General features: G+C 39.7%; 1 protein-coding gene across 6 annotated transcripts in view; it reads right to left on the bottom strand.

The window, feature by feature from the left end:
* The window catches only part of kcnab2a (potassium voltage-gated channel subfamily A regulatory beta subunit 2a), a 79,625-nt gene that overhangs the window by 31,293 nt on the left and 28,410 nt on the right, over nt 1-19,922 (bottom strand). For 5 of the 6 annotated variants that reach the window (XM_019260770.2, XM_027279769.1, XM_027279768.1 and 2 more), the window contains 2 exons: nt 19,689-19,856; nt 17,060-17,101 (listed from right to left, as the gene is read on the bottom strand). In XM_019260770.2, coding sequence (XP_019116315.1) covers nt 17,060-17,101; nt 19,689-19,765 — 119 coding nt within the window. In that variant the 5' untranslated portion in view covers nt 19,766-19,856. The remainder of the gene's footprint in view (nt 1-17,059; nt 17,102-19,688; nt 19,857-19,922) is intronic. The other variant, XM_010731341.3, reaches the window with a different exon arrangement.

Below are 19,922 nucleotides of genomic sequence, written 5' to 3'. Positions count from 1 at the left end.
GTTATGTGCTGCACTTTAGGTCAAGGTGATGAGAAACACATTTGGTGTCACTGCTGCCCCCACCAACTCTCTGCACATTTTGACAAAGCAGTTGAGCATGAGTCCGGTCCGACATCCCTTTACCAGACGGTACGTGCCATGCACCACTGCTAGTGCTATGGAAACGTGATGCCATGATCCCCGCCCCCAAGAGTCGTGACATGTGAAAGACAGTGTGAAGTGGGAGAGGCCAGAGACAGGAGCTCAGGCTCTACAGATACAGTGTCAGTCTTGTGATCCACACTAAGCCCACATAATAAGCCTGACAAAAATCCCAGAGCCCTAGCTCGATATGGGAATGCAGCCACAACAACAGCCAACCTAAGGCACGCTTGCCAGTATTCAAGCAATGGGAGAAAATAAAATTAAACCTCCATCCTACATTACATTATCGGGCCTGTCATACTTTTATATGGCTACTGTAATAAAATGAAATGAATGTGATTGACTGATTCCTTGTCATAACTAAGTCCTTTGTTGACCTTTGATTTATCTGCATCTAAAAATCTACACATTTATTGACTGGTGTGCAATGCAAGGTACGGTAATCAATACAGGCATGCATCATCTGACAGGCTGCTGATCCATCACCTAAATTAATATATAGAACAACCATTTTTTAAATGCAGTCTGCATTGCACCAGTCTGTATTTTTTATTCACTGTATCGGTCCTGTAAAATGTCTAAAATAAAAATGACACAACACCACATACACGGAAGCCTTGTAATTAATAAATACACTGGGCGCTATAAACTGCCACAAATATATGCCAACAGAGTGAGCAACAAATATGCTCAATCCAATAAACCATGCCTGTCACACTTACTATGATTTAATAATTCGCAACAGGCACATTTGCCAACTTTCTTCAGATTGACAGCATGCTTTTCATTTCCCTCTGAGTATATACGGGATACAAAAAAGGAGGACCAAAAGACCAGATAAACAGAAGAGACAATCATTAAAGATGACTGACACCTTATCGCTGCATGACGACATGAATGGTTCTCATGAAGAAATCACAATGTGAGCAGCTGTTCATTGTGAGTATGCCACACAGACATTTTAAGGGTCGACACTGTCAAGTAAACAAGATGATTAGTAAAACCGTATCCCCACTTAACATGTAACACTCCTGCTGTGCACTCATGCCATTGCTGATGGGGAGGTCTTTCATCTGCCTGACATAAAGCACCTCTGTGTTTCATTAGTGAAGTTTTCACTCGCATGGCACATCAAATTCCACTGCAGAGGACGCATTGCTTCCCGGCCTGATTGTGAACCAAGAGTAAAGGTCAGTCTGAACAAATGCTGACACATTTATTATCTGTGTTACATACACACTTTCACTCACAATTTCCTTTTTTCAACACTATTATCAAGCGGATACTAGCCTGAACTATGAGCTGCCTTGTTTTTATTCATTAGAGTCCTCGGGGGCAAATTTGGAATGAACCTCCATTCATTATGAGACACAAGATAAATCAGTCATAAAGGATGCTGAACTAAAAATAGAAAATCTTTACATAATGCCAGAGACTTCCTCTGTTAAATTGCTAATTAGTGACATTGTGTTTAGGGTGCACACAGGCGGGTGATTCAGAATGTGCTCAACCCAATGCATGACTGTTCTTTTACGATAAAATGTAATTTTTCTATCAAGAGGGAAAGAACTGAACAATACCTGAAAACCAAATCCTATCAGTCCTCATTGTTGGTGCTGGACTCAGCTGGTCATTAGATAGCAGTACTGAACAAATCTCAGCATAAAGAAAAGAAATCCATCTCCTCCCACTCCACATATTATAACAATGTCCTCCCCTTGTGTTGCGGCCTTTATCTTCTTGCTTTGATTAAGTGCCTGATTTGTGGTGATCCAAATATCTACTGAGCTGCTAAAATCCCTCTCAGACACTCAATCACTGTGAGTGAATGCAAAGCCCCGATAGGGCCCTGCACTTCATTCAAAATGCGGGGGAGGAAGAGGAGAGAGAAGGAGGAGATGGACAGCAAAACGTGTGTTTTCGCTGATCACGACTACAGCGGAGTAAAATTAACAAATAGTAACAACATCTTGATTCTGGAGTGCCGCAAATGGAAAACAAAAGATTTAAGGACAAAAACATTCAGATTTACATTCACCATGTAGCCCAACAGCTGGAAGAATAAGCCGCAGAAACATAGCCCACTAATTGACAATCCTACATCCCTTATTTCCAATACCAGAAAAGAAAGCTGCACAAACACTATTAAAAGTATTGGTTTTGCTGTGTTCATCCTTGCAACCCTGACTGGGAAGAAGTGTTACAATCAATGATGCCATACCATAATGAAGCCTCAGTGGTCCATCCTGGGCATGCAGGAGTGCTCCCAAACTACAGCCCGCACATTATAGCTGTGGTGCACAGTGGCAGAAAGAGAAAGACAACTACTGTAATCGACACAGCGTTAGAAACTGCTCTGACCACAGAGGTTCTGTGGGGTTACCCATCATTGAGTAGTGACCCTTAAATACAACGGCAGCATTAGTGCTAAAAATAGACACTGGTTTTCTGAATCAATCCTACACAGTGAGCTTGGACAAAATACAAAGAATGCCCTTAGCCACTGGAACAGATAAAGGACACCAGATTTGACAAACGTCAACAGAGAGAGATAGCGAGGCAGTTGTATAATTTGCTCTCAGGGGCAGTCTGGATACCTCTATTGAGCCGGGATTGGCAAATTAGGAGTTGCTGCAGCGTGCTAGGACTGATCTGTCCAAGCTAGATTAGCAGGCACTGGCTTTCTGCAGCCCTCTGTGGGGCTGAGATGCTGTGATAAGGATTCCTTTGAAATCTGCATTAAACCGGAGAACCTCATCTTAAAGCAATGGCTCCTTCAAGCTGGGTAAACAGAATAACCTATACTTATAAATTTTAAGTCACAGATAGCTCGACTGCTTCCTATCACACTGGGTCACAGTGTTCATCTGCACAGATCTTTTACTCTTAAGAAAGATTATCCACAGGCGTCAGGCCATTACAATGTCATTTGTGGCAGGCAGTGATTGTTAGCACACTGAATACCAGCTGTAGAGAATGACCACGGTTGTATCACATGCAACCATTGGCCAGCTGTCCAATGGAGCCTTAAGCTCCACTTACTGAGGGTTTAATTGAACAGCATTAGTGAGGATTCGAGTAACCAAGTGAAAAGGATAGCATCCTTGAGATAGAGGTGGCGAGGCAGAGGAGTGTATGTGTGTGTAAAGAAGTGGATGAAAGGGCTTAAGAGAGTTAATGGAAAGTGATGTGAGGCCAGACAGATTGACAGTGTTGATCGACAGATGTGGTAATGCTTTTCTAGCAGCTTAATGCACCCTGAGGCTGTGTCTAAACATTTCTAACAACTGATGGTTTCATCACTGTAATGAGGAGTAATTAACTGCGGTAAAAAAAAAAAGTTATTTATCCTTAACTTAAATATAAAAGGATACAGGAAATTAGGTTTAGCTCAGGTTAAATATTATCTCAAGAATTTGGGGAATTCCTGAGGAGACAGAAAAGTGAGGGGAGATGCAGGTCACATCTGTGAACAGCGAGTGCTGCAATTATTAACTCTCCAATGAACATGACAGATTCCCAGCAGACAGCGGGGCTCAGGAGGAGTTGTTGTTTCAGCTGTTCCTGCTGACACTTCCTGCAGAGCAGGAGAGCTGAGACAATCAAAAATAGAGATCAGGGAACCCCGGTTATTAGGCAATATTTGCTAAAATATTATATTCTATATTTTAAATATAGAAATGTATGCAATTGAGTAAATACACATTGTTAGTTTAAGAAAATATGTTGACCATTACAAAACAGCAATGTAGGGATTTCAGCACTTGTGTGCTTAAACCAAACAAGGCTGAGTTGCAGTTCCCCAATAATCTCAGAAAAGAGCGAGGGAATGGAGGAAGCAGAATAATCTGTCCTGGTCAGCAGAAGATCCTCCCGCCTGCCTGTGTGCATTTGTCATATCTATCTTTTCTTCACTGGAAAGATGTAGCTGCTTGCTCCGGCATCCTGTGTCCAAGACTGTCTTAAGAAACTTGAGTTCAACTACTGCTGAAAGGACCTGAGGCCTGTACTATGAAGTAAGTTCAACATACCAATGATATATATATATTTTTTTACTTGGCATTATTAAACCTAACAATCACAATCACACTAAGCCGTCACAGCGGTAGTTTAACCACACTGAGAGGTTTTCCCCAATATAGCCATGAGTTTGTTCACGTAAAAAGGGGCAGTGTTTGCATTATGTGACCATGATTGAAGACAAATCTACTTGCAGCAGAGCAGGATATTTTACAAACAAAGAGCAATATTAGATAAATACAAAGAAGTTAAACACATAATCCAGGCTGAAAGCATCCCAGTTACAAATGTGCATGTGTGCAGTATAAATAAACACAGAGATGTACCCCCGTAAGAAGTGAATCACTGTCAGAACCTTGAAAACCCAGGATTAAACCTGAAGTTACCTCGCTGACCTCAAATCCTGCTTTGTAGCTCTGATCTAGAATCCACAGCCTCACAAGAAAGGACAACCCATCTTTCAAAAATCTAAAGAAAGTAGCATTACAGCACCTTTTAAGAGGTACTCAACAGTTTATATAACTTTAAATCTGGTGTATTCATGTAAACTACACTCAAAGTGTTCTTCTTAGAGTTGCAAATGATTAACACCAACGTTGTGTACTTGATATTATTGTTTTGACAGAATCAATCACTTCAACTGATTTCTTTTTTTTTTTGTATAGACAACGGGCTGGTTTTTCTGACGTTGATTGTTGAATGTGTCTGTCCACATCTGTCCTGTTTGATAATAAAGTAAATATTGTTTTCAAAGCACTACATAATACTGAAATACTGAGTGAGATGTAGAAATACTATATAGAAGTTAAGAAGTGATTGGAATTAACAATTTTATGACAATCTCCTGGTATTCAGACACACATATATTGCAGACAATGACCTGTTGCTTTATAGTGAATGAATGTAAGCTTTTGATGGTTCTGTCCTACCAGTGTTGAATAAAAAAAGGGGTTAAATCAAGCTTAAGAAACAGATGGTTCCCATTTATTTCTGAGCTACTGATTCTTTGTGCCTTAATAGCTTTTACCAGTATAATACATAGACACAAGGCAGCTATATAATGTGGTCGGGCTGCTGTCAGTAAATCCCTTGACCATGACATTCTGAGAGGTCAAACCAGCTCCAAGCTTTTGCCTGGTGGTCCTAGCCTGAGGTCTTAGTCGACAAAAACATTGTGACCGGACACCTTAAAATAACAAAAGGAACAATCTGAGGGAAATCTCAGGTAGACCACAATATACGCAAATGCTATACATTAGCAGCAAAAACCAAAAATGAAAATAGGAGGCAGAAACATAAAAGAAAAAGAAAAGTTTGTGTTTACAATAGGCAATAAGGTCAAAACTGTAGTTTGGGAGATAGAGGTGATTCAGCCAGTAAAAATAGGGACCATAAAAGGGATCATAAAGATCAACAGAACATAGGAAATATGGGAAAACAGTGGGAGAGATTTTCCTATGAAATTCGCAACAAATCAATGAAAGCAAATATCATCTCTGTTCATACTTTACAGCAACACCAGCATCTAGCCAAGACCTGCTTTTGCTGAATTTCTGAGAAATTGGTCACCAACAGAAAACGTCCTTCTACATTAAATTTGTAAGAGTGACCCTGCAATCGCAGGAGTGTACTAAAAGCTTTGGTGAACGTTGCCTCTTCACCAGGATAGCCTTGTGAGACATGTGAATGAAAAACACTCAAGTATTCCCTAACCACACCCTACACAGGGACTTACAAATGCAAAAATAACGCTGCATGTTAACATTTACATCCAACATATTTTCTGTTGCATAAGGACGCAGCTATTCATAATGGAAACATCAGAGACATAGAAAAATAAATCAATAGTAGGATTACTAACAAATTTAATGGTGGTGCTCAATGAAACTTTCAAGAGAGAAGGAACAAACAGACATGGCCATTGGAGAACTTTTAAACAAACAAAACTTTATATCTATTCAGAGATTCAACTTGACAGTTTAGGAAATGCGTGCTGAATACTATTAAGTAACAACTGTATGCGATCCAAAGTGACAACAACACAGCTCTAAAGCCCAAGTGTCTAAAAGACTGAGGACAGTGGAGAGGGCCTCCTACCTCCTGTCACTACCAAGTATTTATAAAGTACACAGCATTACCCCGGCAGTCTCCAGTGACACACACAATAACATACACACAGACACACACACTTTAAGACATAAAGACCTAGAGTTACCGCCTCGAGGTTGTACGCCTCCACTGACCAGTCAAGTTGCAGTTTACATTCATGTCTGTCCTGTCATAATATGTCTAGTGAAGACTTTAATAGGAATTTAAAATTGAAGTTATCACAATATAACCTGCATGATTCCTGTGATTAAGTTCCAGTGACAAATATGCTGTCTTCACCTAGACTATTTTTACAGAGTTAGAGAGATCCGACTGAGCTTCGTTACATGGTGCAACGACAATCACATAAGGTTCAATATCAGCAAAACCAATCATCTTGTGGTGGACTACTGCTGTACGTCTATTAGTGTGCAAATTCATTGAAAGAAACAAAACATAGGTATCAAATTACTTTTATGTGTTGACATACCTGGTGACGGTAGATGGAGTAGGTACCAAATGAGTTTGACCTGACAGATCTGCTTGGGGTTATGTGTCTGAATGGTGCCGTAACACATTAACACATCATAACTGACTGAAGGAAATGAGATGGCTCTTCTATCGTCAGCTCTGATAATGAAAATGATGTACAATGCAATTTTTTTATTTTAGTTTAGCAATATTTTTATTTCCTCATCAGACATCCAGAAGATTGTTTTAAGACTCTGTAATAACCACACGTTTTTTTCTTGAGTTGATGATGGCGATAGCTAAAGAATGAAGTACCAATTTGTAAGGATGAATGGATCAGGCAGTACAGCCAATTATAATAAGTTAATGTGTTACTTCATCTGTAAAGGCAGGACCCGGAACAGATCTGGCAGGCTGAGCACATCTGGTACCTACACAACAACTCTTCCGTGCTGCGGGTGTAGGTATTATGGATGACCTCTAGATGCACCAAATTTGAAGAAATTCCAATGAGAAGTTCATGGGATATTGCGTTCACAAGAATGCGACAAATGGACATTTGTATGTATGGACAACCAATGCTGCTATCACCGGCACACAGGAATAGAAAAATGCAGAAAGGCTTGAGAGGACATGTGAGGAAGAGTGATGTTAATATAGGTGTAAAGAATGATCAGTCAGGCTTAATTAAAAACATGTCCTGAAACAGTGCTTCAAGCTAATATTCAGCAATATGATGGAGAGAACAGGTGTAAAGGTGCTCTAACTAATCACATTAAAACACTTGAAAGACTAAAAAGGATCTACTGACCCATAAATTGTGATCATGAGGACGTCTAGTTAAGCTGCCATAAACAAGAGACTTTTAATGATCTACAACAACTTTAGAGTTGTGTAATGCCACCTCTTGTGCCCACACAACATTTCTGACTAGAACATTTTGACAAGCTGTCACACTAGGCCAGCCAGAGATAGCTCAAAGAGGAACTGGAGAGGTCACCACTGGAAACCAAATCTACATCACTCCAAACACCTAAACATCATCTCCCACTCTGGTGACGTAGATGAAGCATGGCCACTTCTGCAGCTCACATCAGTGCAGCCAGACTGTGAAGCGGTGGGCTTGAGGTAAAATAGTGGATTAACAGGTTAGGCTGCAGTCAATTCGACTGTATCCAGCTGCAGCTGTGGATATGAGTCTGTGGCTAAATTTAGCTCTGGAGTAGGGGATTGCCTGAAGAAAAACGTCACAGTTGCCCGGGATGACACACATGCTGCAGTGCTGCTGAGATTGAGAAAACAAAATATAATTTTAGAGTGGCTCAATGCCGACTTATGTCTCACAAATAAGTGTGAGAGAGAAGGATTGTTAAAGTCTGTGACTTTGACAGAGAGAGACACGTTGGGAAAAAATTTGCTTTAAAAGCAGAAGTAATTAAACTAATATAATGATAAACATCTCTCCATGCTGCCACCTGATGACAGGGCTGCTATTTTACATGGTTTTAGTCATATTTTGCTCTAGTTTCAATACAAACTGATAAATATGAAAACAAGTTGTTCAGGGTGTTCAACTGTGTAGGAGTGCATAGAGTGATGCACTCGCTATGTTCAGTGAATACATTATAGCGGAGTGCTGTGGGAGGTATTTTGTTTCAGGTTCTGCTGCTAAAGTGGAACATCTGCACCATCTGGTGGAGATTCAAAGAGGTTTCCACCTGGAAATTACTGCTGTAACTTAGTGGATGTAACATTGCTCGATGTTCAAACCTCAAGAATCTATTGAAGTTTTTTTTATTTGTATTTGATATTTTTCTTGTTCTGTTGAGGAAAATCTGAAAAGATCAATGAATTTTCTAGAATTCATTACATTATTCGCTTAAAAAAGATCAATGAATTTTCTAGAATTCATTACATTATTCGCTTAAACATGAGATCTGAAATTATTTTTTTAATGTGAGGATGCTGCTTTACTGCTGCTACATCGTTTCATACTGCTGTATAATAATTGCTTGCACTACCCACCATTGTAAATATTTATTCAGATGGCATTAGACTACATTATAGGGGTACTATAGGGCACAGTGTTAAAATTACCTAAAATTAACACCCAGAGTTGGGGCTCTTTGGAGCTTTTTTTTCTAGAAAATGCGTGGGCTGTAAAATAAATGAGGAATTCTGTGTCTAAGCTTCTCTCATCAGTGTCTATTGAACATAAATAAGCATCTAGCAGCTTTTTTCTCCTCACAAGTTGAGGGAACACAAATAAAATGTACAAAAAAAACGCTAATGTTACTCTGTGTCTGCTGCATACATTAATACACGAATAAGGCTGTAACAAGGTGTTGACTGTGCGTGTCAGGTTTTTTTAAAATGTTTTTCTGACCCCTAGTGGCCAAGCTTCAATTAATACATCTCACTAAAACTCTTAAAACAAAAGCACTAAATGGTTGTCAAACCAAAAAAAAACGTCATTCATCAACTCAATTTTTTTTTCTTATTCAAACGATCCAAGATATAATGTTTTCACCTGGACATCTAAGGTTTCACAGTAAACAGGAAAGGCGTACTGTACACAGAACAGTAATGGTCAAACATAGCTTTGACTGTCAGAATGCCTAAGTGGAGGTCATTACCATGTCCATTAGTATTAAGACACTGCAGAAATCTATATCCCCCCCAGTCAACCTCCCTATAACTCAAATAGGAGACACAATGCTTCCTGTCTTGCCTCACTAAACTCAAGTTGGCTCCTTTACCCACTGCCTGGCTCTTTCAGTCGCAGGACATGGACACTGGGGAAAGTTTTCCGGTGTTCAAATGGGCCTGCTGATTAGTGGTATTTAGTTTCAACATAATGAAATAGCTTAATTTGAATTACAAAATATTTGCCTCAGGATGAAAGGTGATTTAGAATTCACATTGAGTAGTGCATCAGTATTAGTCCATAAAACATGACTTGTAGAGTAATGATTATATTCATTTAGAGCAGAGAAAATTAATCCTGTGCTTTTCTATTGGTGTAAATTATTATCTGTCAAAAACAAAGTAAAAAAAAAAAAAGAAAAAAGTATGTGGTCATACAGCAAGCCAGAGAGTTAAATAGAAGAAACGAGGGATACTATAACCTTTTTACTCGTGATTGTTGGAAAAAGTGATGGCATCGTCAAGAATGGTTAAATGGGGCTTAGAAGAAATGCTGGCCTGCTGTCCTGACCACACACCTGAAATAATCATGAGTTTGTGTCAGGGGTTGCATGTACTTGCTGACCTAATTCCAGCACTAATTACAGAATTACAGGCGATCACGATACAAGAAACAGCAGAACCTGGCAGGATTTCCTGTTAGATGAGCCAATACTCCTGTGGCAAACAATACAAATAATTAAACATAACACTGCAAAGAAACACAATAAATCACACTTAGATTTGTTATTCGATCTATTAGTTTAAACAGAAAAAGACAAAAGGCTTCTGACCACTAATCAGTCTAAGTGTCATACAGTACATAAGCAGTATTGCTAGTTACTGTAGAAGCCTCTCTGAGGTCTGTATGTAATGAAGCACACATGCTCTTTGCAATATTAGACTCCCTTTCTACATGCACGCTTGCAAAGCTGCACCCAAGCCCGTCATGGGCCACTGGCTGAGCTTTACACTGCGGGGAAACTACGGGCAGGGTAACGTGTCAGCAGTGGTGACATACAACACTACCTGTGGAAGACAGTAAAACTTGGTCACCCCAGACATTGCAACAGCAGCCAACCATACTTGTGTTCTGGTCAATGGTTTCAGTCAAAAACAACAGCAGCCATGCCTGTGAGTGATGAAAGCTATCCATGTCCACGACAAAAACAACTTCAGCTTCACGGGTCTTACTGGCCAACACAACAGCCGCTAAGCCTGCTGCAATGGCTCAATCCTTTTCACAGCGACAGTCCAGTAAATAACCTGTTTGGTTTCCTGTCAATGAGTTGATGGCAAAGACTCCAATGAGCAAATGCAAATTAAACTGTATTTTTTTTGTTCTGCGTTGTGGGTGCATTTCATACGCATTAGTAGAGCATAAGTAATCAACAAAGATACTGTATATACATAAACATAGAAACTCAAGTCCTGGCCTTCGACTTCAACTAGTTTTATATTAGCGATAATAAACAACTATTTTGCATGGCACTGTGGCTATGAAAGCTTCAACATCAACAAAGCCATTTTAAATAAGCCACTATGACTCTATGACAAATACCTAATATTTAAACCTGTATTTTAATATAATGAGAGGCAAAATCATACGCTAGAATATCTAACATCGCCAAGCTCTACTCTGAACATGCACACGAAAAAGGGGTTATTTCTGTTCGTCTTTATGGGGCAGATTTCTCAATAGTAAAGGAACACATAGCCAGAGAAGAATGGAAACTATCTAGATGATCAGGGGAGAAGGGAAAATAAAGTCTGAGTGAGATTTTAAGGGGCCAGGTAACTCCTTACGGAGCAGTCTGTCCTTCCCATGTAGTTGGGCAAATATGCCACCGACCTAGTTGATTAAAATAAAACCTGAGCCCCAGTACCTTTGCATGAGTGCAGTCTGACCAGAGGACAGCGCAAGACTGTACTGATATTAACAGCATATGTTTTTGATCACAGCTTTTATCTGCAAATGTACAAAATAGTGATTTTTTCATACCAACCTCAACAAAAACACCGGTATGAAGGCACACACCTGTTCAGACTATCTGACCTCCCTTGACCACAAAGCTGCTCTCACCTGCTAGTTCTCAGCCTCTCTGTCCAGGTCTCTGAAGTATCAGAGTCACTCTCAAGCTCTGCCTTCCTCTTACCTGTACTTCATGCCTGTCTGATAGGACACACACTCCTCCAGGGCAAGGCCATTCATCTTCAAGAAGTCTTCCATGTTCTTAATCTGAGCGGCGACTCTCTGTTCCCGGAGTCTCTGCAGCTCAGCCTGGTCGGGGGGCCTGGATGGTGGCTGATTAAGCCCCTGGTCCGAGTGGTAGCGGTTGATCCCACTCCGGATGCTCTCGCTGTATGACATAGACAACATCTTGCCGCTGGCACCACTGCTGCTGCTTTTCCGAACACCGCTGCCTGGCGCTGCCGGTTTGGGAATCTGCAGGTTTTCAGGAGGACAATAACTGGACCTGCGCCTGCCGGGAGGCCCCCGGGGGCCACCGGCGTACCCTCCCGCAAACATGCCCCCCCGTTCTCTTCCTCCTCCTTGTGATGCTGAGGCGACCCGTGCAGTAGAGACTAAAGTAGGGACACGGACGGAGCGAGGAGCCGGCAAGGCTCAGCCACCGCCTTAAATAGCACCTGCTCCCAGAAAAAAACGGCTCTCCTGCTTGGGGCAGCACATGGCCATGCATCCTGTAATCAGAGTCGCACAACATAGCCCCACACCACCCTCCCCTGACAGGTACACAATGGCAGGGTTACACTGATAGGTAGCTTTCAGGTGACTTGTTGGTGATTAAGAAGCAGGACCAAAGAGGGCGCATGCTATCTGCAAAAGGGAGGCATTCACACATGCACCAAGCAAAGAAGAAGGGAACACTGGTCTAACTTATGATTCAGACTGGACTAAGAGGGAGAGCTAAAAGGTAAACTTATTAAGAGTAGTCCACAATATAACTTTTGCGTTTTCCACAAATAGGGGCAACAAATCCATCTAGTCTAGAAGAAACAGATAAAAGCTTAAAGGATTCCTGAAAAAATGCCCCACTTGGATGGATCTTTGATGAAGAGTTAAGCTTCATTTCAGCTTCAGAAGTTAAGGGAGCATGTTTCCCTTTTCAAAACGTATTTGTTTAACCATAAAGTCTTCCTTCTCCCACTAAATACAACTATTTTGTTATATTCGACTCTTTAGTCTAAATTATTTGAATCCTTGAAGATTCAGATGTATAAAGAGTGTTGCTGAATTTAATCAATAGAGGGCAGCACTGTGTCCAACATCATGACAAGGAGGCAACTTCATGCTGAATGCATTACTGGGCACTGACCATAAAGACACGTTCTGCACTGTATAACACTCAAGAGTGTAGTTTTATATTAATACATATTACTCTGATCTGCAGACTACTGCCATTTAAATACATACATATACTGTAAATATGACGTCTGAGAAACAGATAAGTTTGACAATTAACAGTAATAAAAGCTAGATGTTGAAAAGATGAAAAACTTGAAAAACCAATGCTGAAACTACTTCTTACTACTGAAACTACTATTAGGATAGGATAATCTGTATCTTGGTTGTATCTCATTACATCTTAATATTCCATATCCATGCTCATTATTTTGAGATTATGTGATTACAGCCAAATTATTCATCAAACATAAGACACAATGAGCACTTTCTGGCCAAATATAACTGATCAGTATACAATTTGAAAATAATTTAACAATGAAATAATTAACAATTTTAAAATTACTAAAATAAAAATTTACCTCAGCAAGAATTACTTTCAGTCAATGCAGAGTCTCTTCTTTGTAACCACCTGCAAACAATGATATTTTATTGCTGGTTTGAAATATACTTTAGGCTCTATTGATCCTCTAAAAGTCTACTGACAAATACAACACTTGAACAGCACTTTCTTTTCTTCTATACAAAACCGCATACAGGGCTAACATAACACTGACATCAAACCGTCTGTCAAAAACTAAAATTAAAAATCTAAAATTAAAAAAAGTATTAAATCTATCACATTCTGTATTTATTACAAAATACAGACCATACATCACTCTAACGCTATCTGTTTGAAATTCAACACTGAATAAAGAATTACCTTAATCAAACCGTTGATGCCACCATATCACAAAACGACTTGGATCTCTCCCATAAATTCTCGAGTTATTTCAAATCTTCGAAACAATTCTCCCAAACAGCTGCTTTTCCTCGACAGAAGACATAAATAAAAGGAGGAGACTTCAAGCTAGGCAGCATGCATCCACACACCCACACACAAACTCCTCATCACACAGCCAACCCCTTGCACACAAAAAAACATACACGCAAACAACACACTCTTGATGTGGTCAAGAGTGCAAATCTTTCCTCAAACTCACCCGATTTCTTGGGGGTCGGCTCATGAGCGAGGTTGTGGGGTGCCAGTCTGCTCTTATAAACACACACTGCAGACAGTGATGAAGCGGGTCCACCCAAACTGGGAGTGTCTTACTAGGAAATGTCTAAACCAATTAGTGAATAAGAGAGTGCATCCCTTCCCTCCCCTCACCACTCGGACCATACTCTATCACCACAACCAACACCTCTCCTCCTCCCCTCTCTGTGAGATCTCATGGAAGAAATCCATTTATGTCGTTTAGTGGCCTGTCTTGTTTCTGCTAACCGCAGCAAATAATATCAGTCCTGAATTATTCACCAAAGCTTTTGCGCTAAAAGCCTCTTATTGTTGTTCCACAGGAAAGAATACTAAGAGCTGGACAATAATGAGGGCCTGAGTGTTGTGTGCACGTGACACACACACACACACACACGCAAACACACACAGTGTCAAGCAAACACATACTATACGTACAAATACAGAAAAAGACAAACCGCGCACATGTTCAAGCACCGTCTAACCAAGGGATTATGAAAACCGCACTGGTTAGGCACGCCTTGCAGCATCTTTCTGCATCCTAATAGCCTTTTGTTCAGGTCAAGGTTACAACGAGTTAATGACACAATGACAATACAGATGTTGTCAGACAGTCTATTCAATCACTGTACATACACAATAGTCATTGATTTCAGTCAAGTGGTAGATTTAAAGTGATATCCATATCTCAATAACTGTACAGCAAAATCACATCATCCGGCTTTGGCTGCATCTCTTTGGTGTTGTGTATTCACACACTGTGTCTCCATGGTTTCCGCAGAATAAAAAAAAAAAAAAGAAGTATTTTATAAAGATCTTTTTAATATAAATGCAATTCGATATCCGTTTCCCAGTCATACCAGCCAAAATACGAACCACAAATAATTTATTATATCACGATTTTTCGAGTACTTCCCAGCAGTACGTACATAATAATTCCTGATGATATAAATCATTTAATTAACACTGCCTGGACCCAGTTATGTGGCATTAAATGGATGGAAGGATTAATCAGTGATTCATTTAAGCTCCTCCTCAAATTGACACTTGCCCATTGTAGGACAGTGAGCTTTACAGCTGCTGTACCAATGTGTAGCTGCCATTAGCAGAGCTTATTACAAGTCTGATGGTGCTGACTGAAACTACATAAAAATGGAACAGAGTCTCTCCTGCAGCAGAATCCACTGTTAAAACAATCCCACTTTTATTTTGTTAGTATACAATGTCTCCAGACAGCCGATCTGTACCGGAGGATGTCGTGATTAATCATTGTCTCCTCAGTGGCATCACTGGTCTTTTTCTCTCTACCTGACCCTCTTGCACACAGCATGGTACATGTGTATTAATGAAATGGACAATCTGTTTAGATATTGCCCATGTGCACACAACTTACTGCTTTGAGTTAGTCATTATGAGTGTAGCATTAAGGAGTCTTACAATTTAAGTCCTAACACACCTGGACACTACAGATGTTTCCTCAACAGAGTTTGCCTTAATATCAACTTCATGAGATAAAACTAAACGCTTAAACTTGAATGGATCAATTCCATTAAGTAGAATCCTGTTTTTTTCCCCTTGAAATCAGTCAATTATATGAACGTTTTTCTTTGTGTTGCACCCAAACATGTTTAAGCTGACTATTTCCCAACTCATCAAATATTTTTTTCAACAAATACCAGTGAGCTTAAGTGGTTAAAATATGACACATAAGAGTGCTAAACTGTTCATATACCTATATTTGATGCATGTCATGCATAAAATAATTGCTTGAGGAATTTCTTTCACATTGTCCGTGTTTCTCTAATCCATACATGAGACATGCAGTGGTCAGAAGTCAACGACCATCATCAGGAAGCACTCAGTCCCTCGAGTTTTAACTATAGCCTGAGCCGGAAATACTTTACTAAAAGCATTCTTGGTAGAGAATCATAAAGGCTAACATGAAATGGCTGTGAATGAAGCATGTCACAAATACAGAGAATAGCGTGGTCAAGCTGAAGAATAAAGCAATACAACAAGAAAATAAATGCACACAGATAATGATAACCATAAAGGCAAGATGGAAGCAGTACCAAAACTAAATATTGTTGACTTTCAACTAATTTAAATTAATTTGCATCCTAGCAGGTAGTAGCATGTGTACTAGTCATCATGGTTACAGTAGAATAGTTTGTGTGTTACAATGTTAGGATGACTGAAAAGAATAAATCTTCTCTTCCCAGCATCAGCCTGTCGCTGTCAGCGTGATAGGCAGACAGAGACCGGGGGCTTAATCGATCGCCCTCACGTTGGCCAGAGGAGCAAATAGTGGGACGGTTTGCACTTTAAAAGGACAGAAATGTGCGAGGCGCCAAGATAAAGCAAAAAAAAATCCAATAGTGAGCTCATTACAAGCATATCCACATAGTCAGGAGTTTTTATAACAGGATCAGCATAATAACACCTGATATAAGACCATAAAATTTGATCCTACTCTAAAACAGCAGAGAGAGACTGACCATCTAAAAACGCATACTACTGGAGGAGCGAGTACCATCAACCTTACTCTAAAAGAACATCATCTCACCCCCCCAACACTGATCAAAATGTCTTTCTGGCTTTTAGAAAGAGACAGATCATGTTGAGCTCCCATGAGGGTCAAAAAGGTTTACAGTTTAATATAAAAATGATGAATAAAGGAAATGATGATCTGCTTAATCATGATGAAGAGGGGCGGGGGAAAGTATCGGGTTCAGTGAAAATCTTCTTAGTCACATGTTCAAGTTTGACAAGAACAACAGAAGGTGTCTCAAGTGACACTGCTGAAAAAAAGAGAGGAAAAAAAGGGGGAAAAAATACAAAATTGTGACAGATATTGTTGATTCAAGAGGTTTTGTGAGCAGAGCAGCCTTGCAACAAAATCCACCATCACCCCTATCAGGTTTAAGCTGGATAGTGCATTGCCAGCTGATTAGTAGATGAGAAGTGTAATCTGTGCTGCAGAGGTTTACTAATGGATGGTTTTAAATGACAGAACAGCAAGTCTCTACAGCAAGGTTATCATAGTGAAATAAAACAAAAAGGAAATACAAAATGTTACAAAAACATACTGCATATATACATATAAAAAACACATACAACAACACACACAAAGAGAACACGAAACTGAAAAAAATCCTGCTTTGCGACAACAACAACAGTGACTGTCGGACACGGACACAGACAGGTACCTGTAGAACTGCAGCTGTCGTTTGGGGCTCCCATAACGAGCGCTGAAGACATCAGAGGAAAGGAGGAAAGAGGAAAGGAAAAGCTTTAGTTAATATGAGCAGGAAAAGGAAGAAGTTAGTAGTGGGGAAATTTTGATACAGACGCTGTCGAAAGGTGCAGACTGATGGTGCAAAATACGGGAGAGTAAAGTAGGAGGAAATAGAAATGATTGCATTAGAAATGAGGAACATAGATACTGTATAGAGCATTATAACATTTACAAAGCTCAAAATGTCCACTGAATTAAATTATCTACGCTGGAGATGTCTGAGTAATATGATATGTCAGACCCTAACACACTCATGATCTTCACAAAAATAGCAAAATATTTTTTATTACATGAAAAGTGTAGTTACTTCGTCGAGGTGTAACACAAGATCTAAAAAAATAAAAGTTACCTCAACTCACAGTTTCTATTCTAGGTACATGATTTATGCTCAAGATTCAGATCATGTAGGGGAAATATGGATAAGAAACTATTTAGGAATATTTTAAAGATGTTGTTACACTTTACACGAGTTACAAGATTTTGTATTTTCTTGGAATGGTTGCCTGTAAAAAAGTACAAGCCAAAAATTAGGTGTATGCCAAGTTATGATCTTTGAGTTCAGTACGCACAAGAAACAAGCCGTTTCTGATCATTGTTAAGCTCATTTCAAATGCTACAGCTCTTGAGTGCAGTACAAATCGCTCATCTTGGAAAACCAGCAGTTACATCTTCAACCTGCACCTCCGTTTTGAGAGAAATCATTCATTCGATTGGACGTCACTACAGCATCCATTACCTACACCTGTTCTGTTTCATATGTACGGCTTCCTTCCAATAACTTGAATAGAAGTAAATATAACTGAGTTAAGTTATAAGTTTTGATTAAGTCGACATATTCATTCAAAATACCACAACTTAAAAACAGAAAAAATATCTATTAAACAAAATAGTTAACAATTAAATACAATATTACAAAACTTTCACTATCAATATTTGGCAGGCCTTCCATGTCCTTAATCCAGGCATTATGAGGTTGCTCAGCTGTCACAAAAACACTCTAATGAATAATAAAAAACAAAGTCTACCATCACAAAGGGTGTTGGTAGTGTTGCTCACTCCATGCCATTTGTTATTTGGCAATGTTACGGTTAGAAAAAGGTGGAAAAGCATCTTAAGATTATGCATGAGAATGTATGGAGAAGGAGTGATGTAAACTAGTAAAGTGATTGATAAATAATGAGCTGGTTCAATGTCCAACATATTGCCAGTGAAGGTAAATGAAAATGTCACATTGAAATCTTATCCATTTATATTGTTATGTTATTCAAGTCTATAAAAAGACAAGAGTCCAATAGCTTTAGTAAAGTATCATAAAACCTATAGCGCTCCATCTGGCCATAATGGAGAGGATGTGAAACGGTCTTAAAGCTGCTGAGGAGAAGAGCTGAACAGATATTTTTTTTAAGATTAGTCTCTGGCGCCACATGCTGGTGAAACATTAGAGTGCAGGATGATCTGTACAAATAAAGCATGAGTGTCCATACTGCTGTTGACGCTACATAAACAGATGATGAGGCGAGTGTGAATTAAAAACACATCTGCCCGGTGTCACGTTTTATGGAACCTGTTTCGGACGTTACCAGTTAGGGACAGCAAGCACATTGTTGTCCCTAATTTATTAACACTATAAAATGCCTCCAGTATGATGCTGTGTTTCCACTGCATGACAGAGCCCGACTCATCTTGCTTTTTTTTTTGGTTCTCCGTTTTTAAAAGTTATGGACGGCATGTGGTGTTTTTGCCATTGTGCTGAGCCAATACTAAAAAGGAAAAACACTGCAGTCTATTGCTCTTGTGTTTGTGCCAAGTTGAAGCTGATGTCACAACAGCACAGTGTTTCTATGAGCTGAGAATCCTGCCTACATTGAGACAGTGCTATATGCAGTGCAAGAACAAAATCAGGAAAAGTACCTGGTACCAAAAAGTGACTCGAGCCAAGCAGAGCCCAGCTTGTATAATGCAGCAGAAACACAGCTTATGACGGCTTGGTTTGTGTCATTAGGATTAGGCAGGCAAGGGTTAAATCTCTAGCGAATAAACACAAATCATGATGTGCTTGACGGTGATATAAGCAATTGCAAGTGTACATGTGTATGAGTGACAGAGTTATAGTGTTTACTTATTCTTGGTTGCACTTCAGTATTTCTTTTGCTGTCTATGTTTAGCTTGTTTTGCACCTAATAGTAACGGCGGAAAACATTTTGATGTAAGTTTTTAGGTCATAATGAAGATCAACTATAACACATTCACTCCTAAGTTTAGTTTAGTAAAGCCTTCTTGGATTTTTTTTTCTATCCAGTACTGTACATCAGACATGGCAACACAGACTACAGGTTGCATTTACCAAGCAAGCGCTTGGCAAAGTGCATTAGATAGGTAGATGACTTCATTTAAGGGAAATTAGGTAGCATGATAAGGTGAAAGAGTGATTATTACTCCTGTAAATCATTTATGGACTTTGACTCTTGAACAAATAGTCTGTTAATTTATGTGTTTTTAAGTGTTTTGTCTGTGTATTCAGCATACGTCCATCAACTCACCTGTAGATCATGCCCGGTGAGCCAGTCTGTCTGAGGGAGAGGCGAGCGGGGGAGTCTGTGGTAGATTCAGGATACATAGAGGCAGGAGGGAGGGGGTGTGGCCAGCCTGCCGGGGGTGGTGTTCTTTCACCGGGACCACAGGGTACAGTTTATCACCAATCGGGGTCTCTGGAAAGGAGAGAGAGAGTGTCAGTCGGTGGTGAGGTTTTTGTTTCTACGAGACTTACACTGTAA

The sequence above is a fragment of the Larimichthys crocea genome, chromosome VI, assembly GCF_000972845.2.
Source record: "Larimichthys crocea isolate SSNF chromosome VI, L_crocea_2.0, whole genome shotgun sequence".
NCBI lineage: Eukaryota > Metazoa > Chordata > Actinopteri > Sciaenidae > Larimichthys > Larimichthys crocea.
This window is presented reverse-complemented; position numbering and strand designations above follow the sequence as displayed.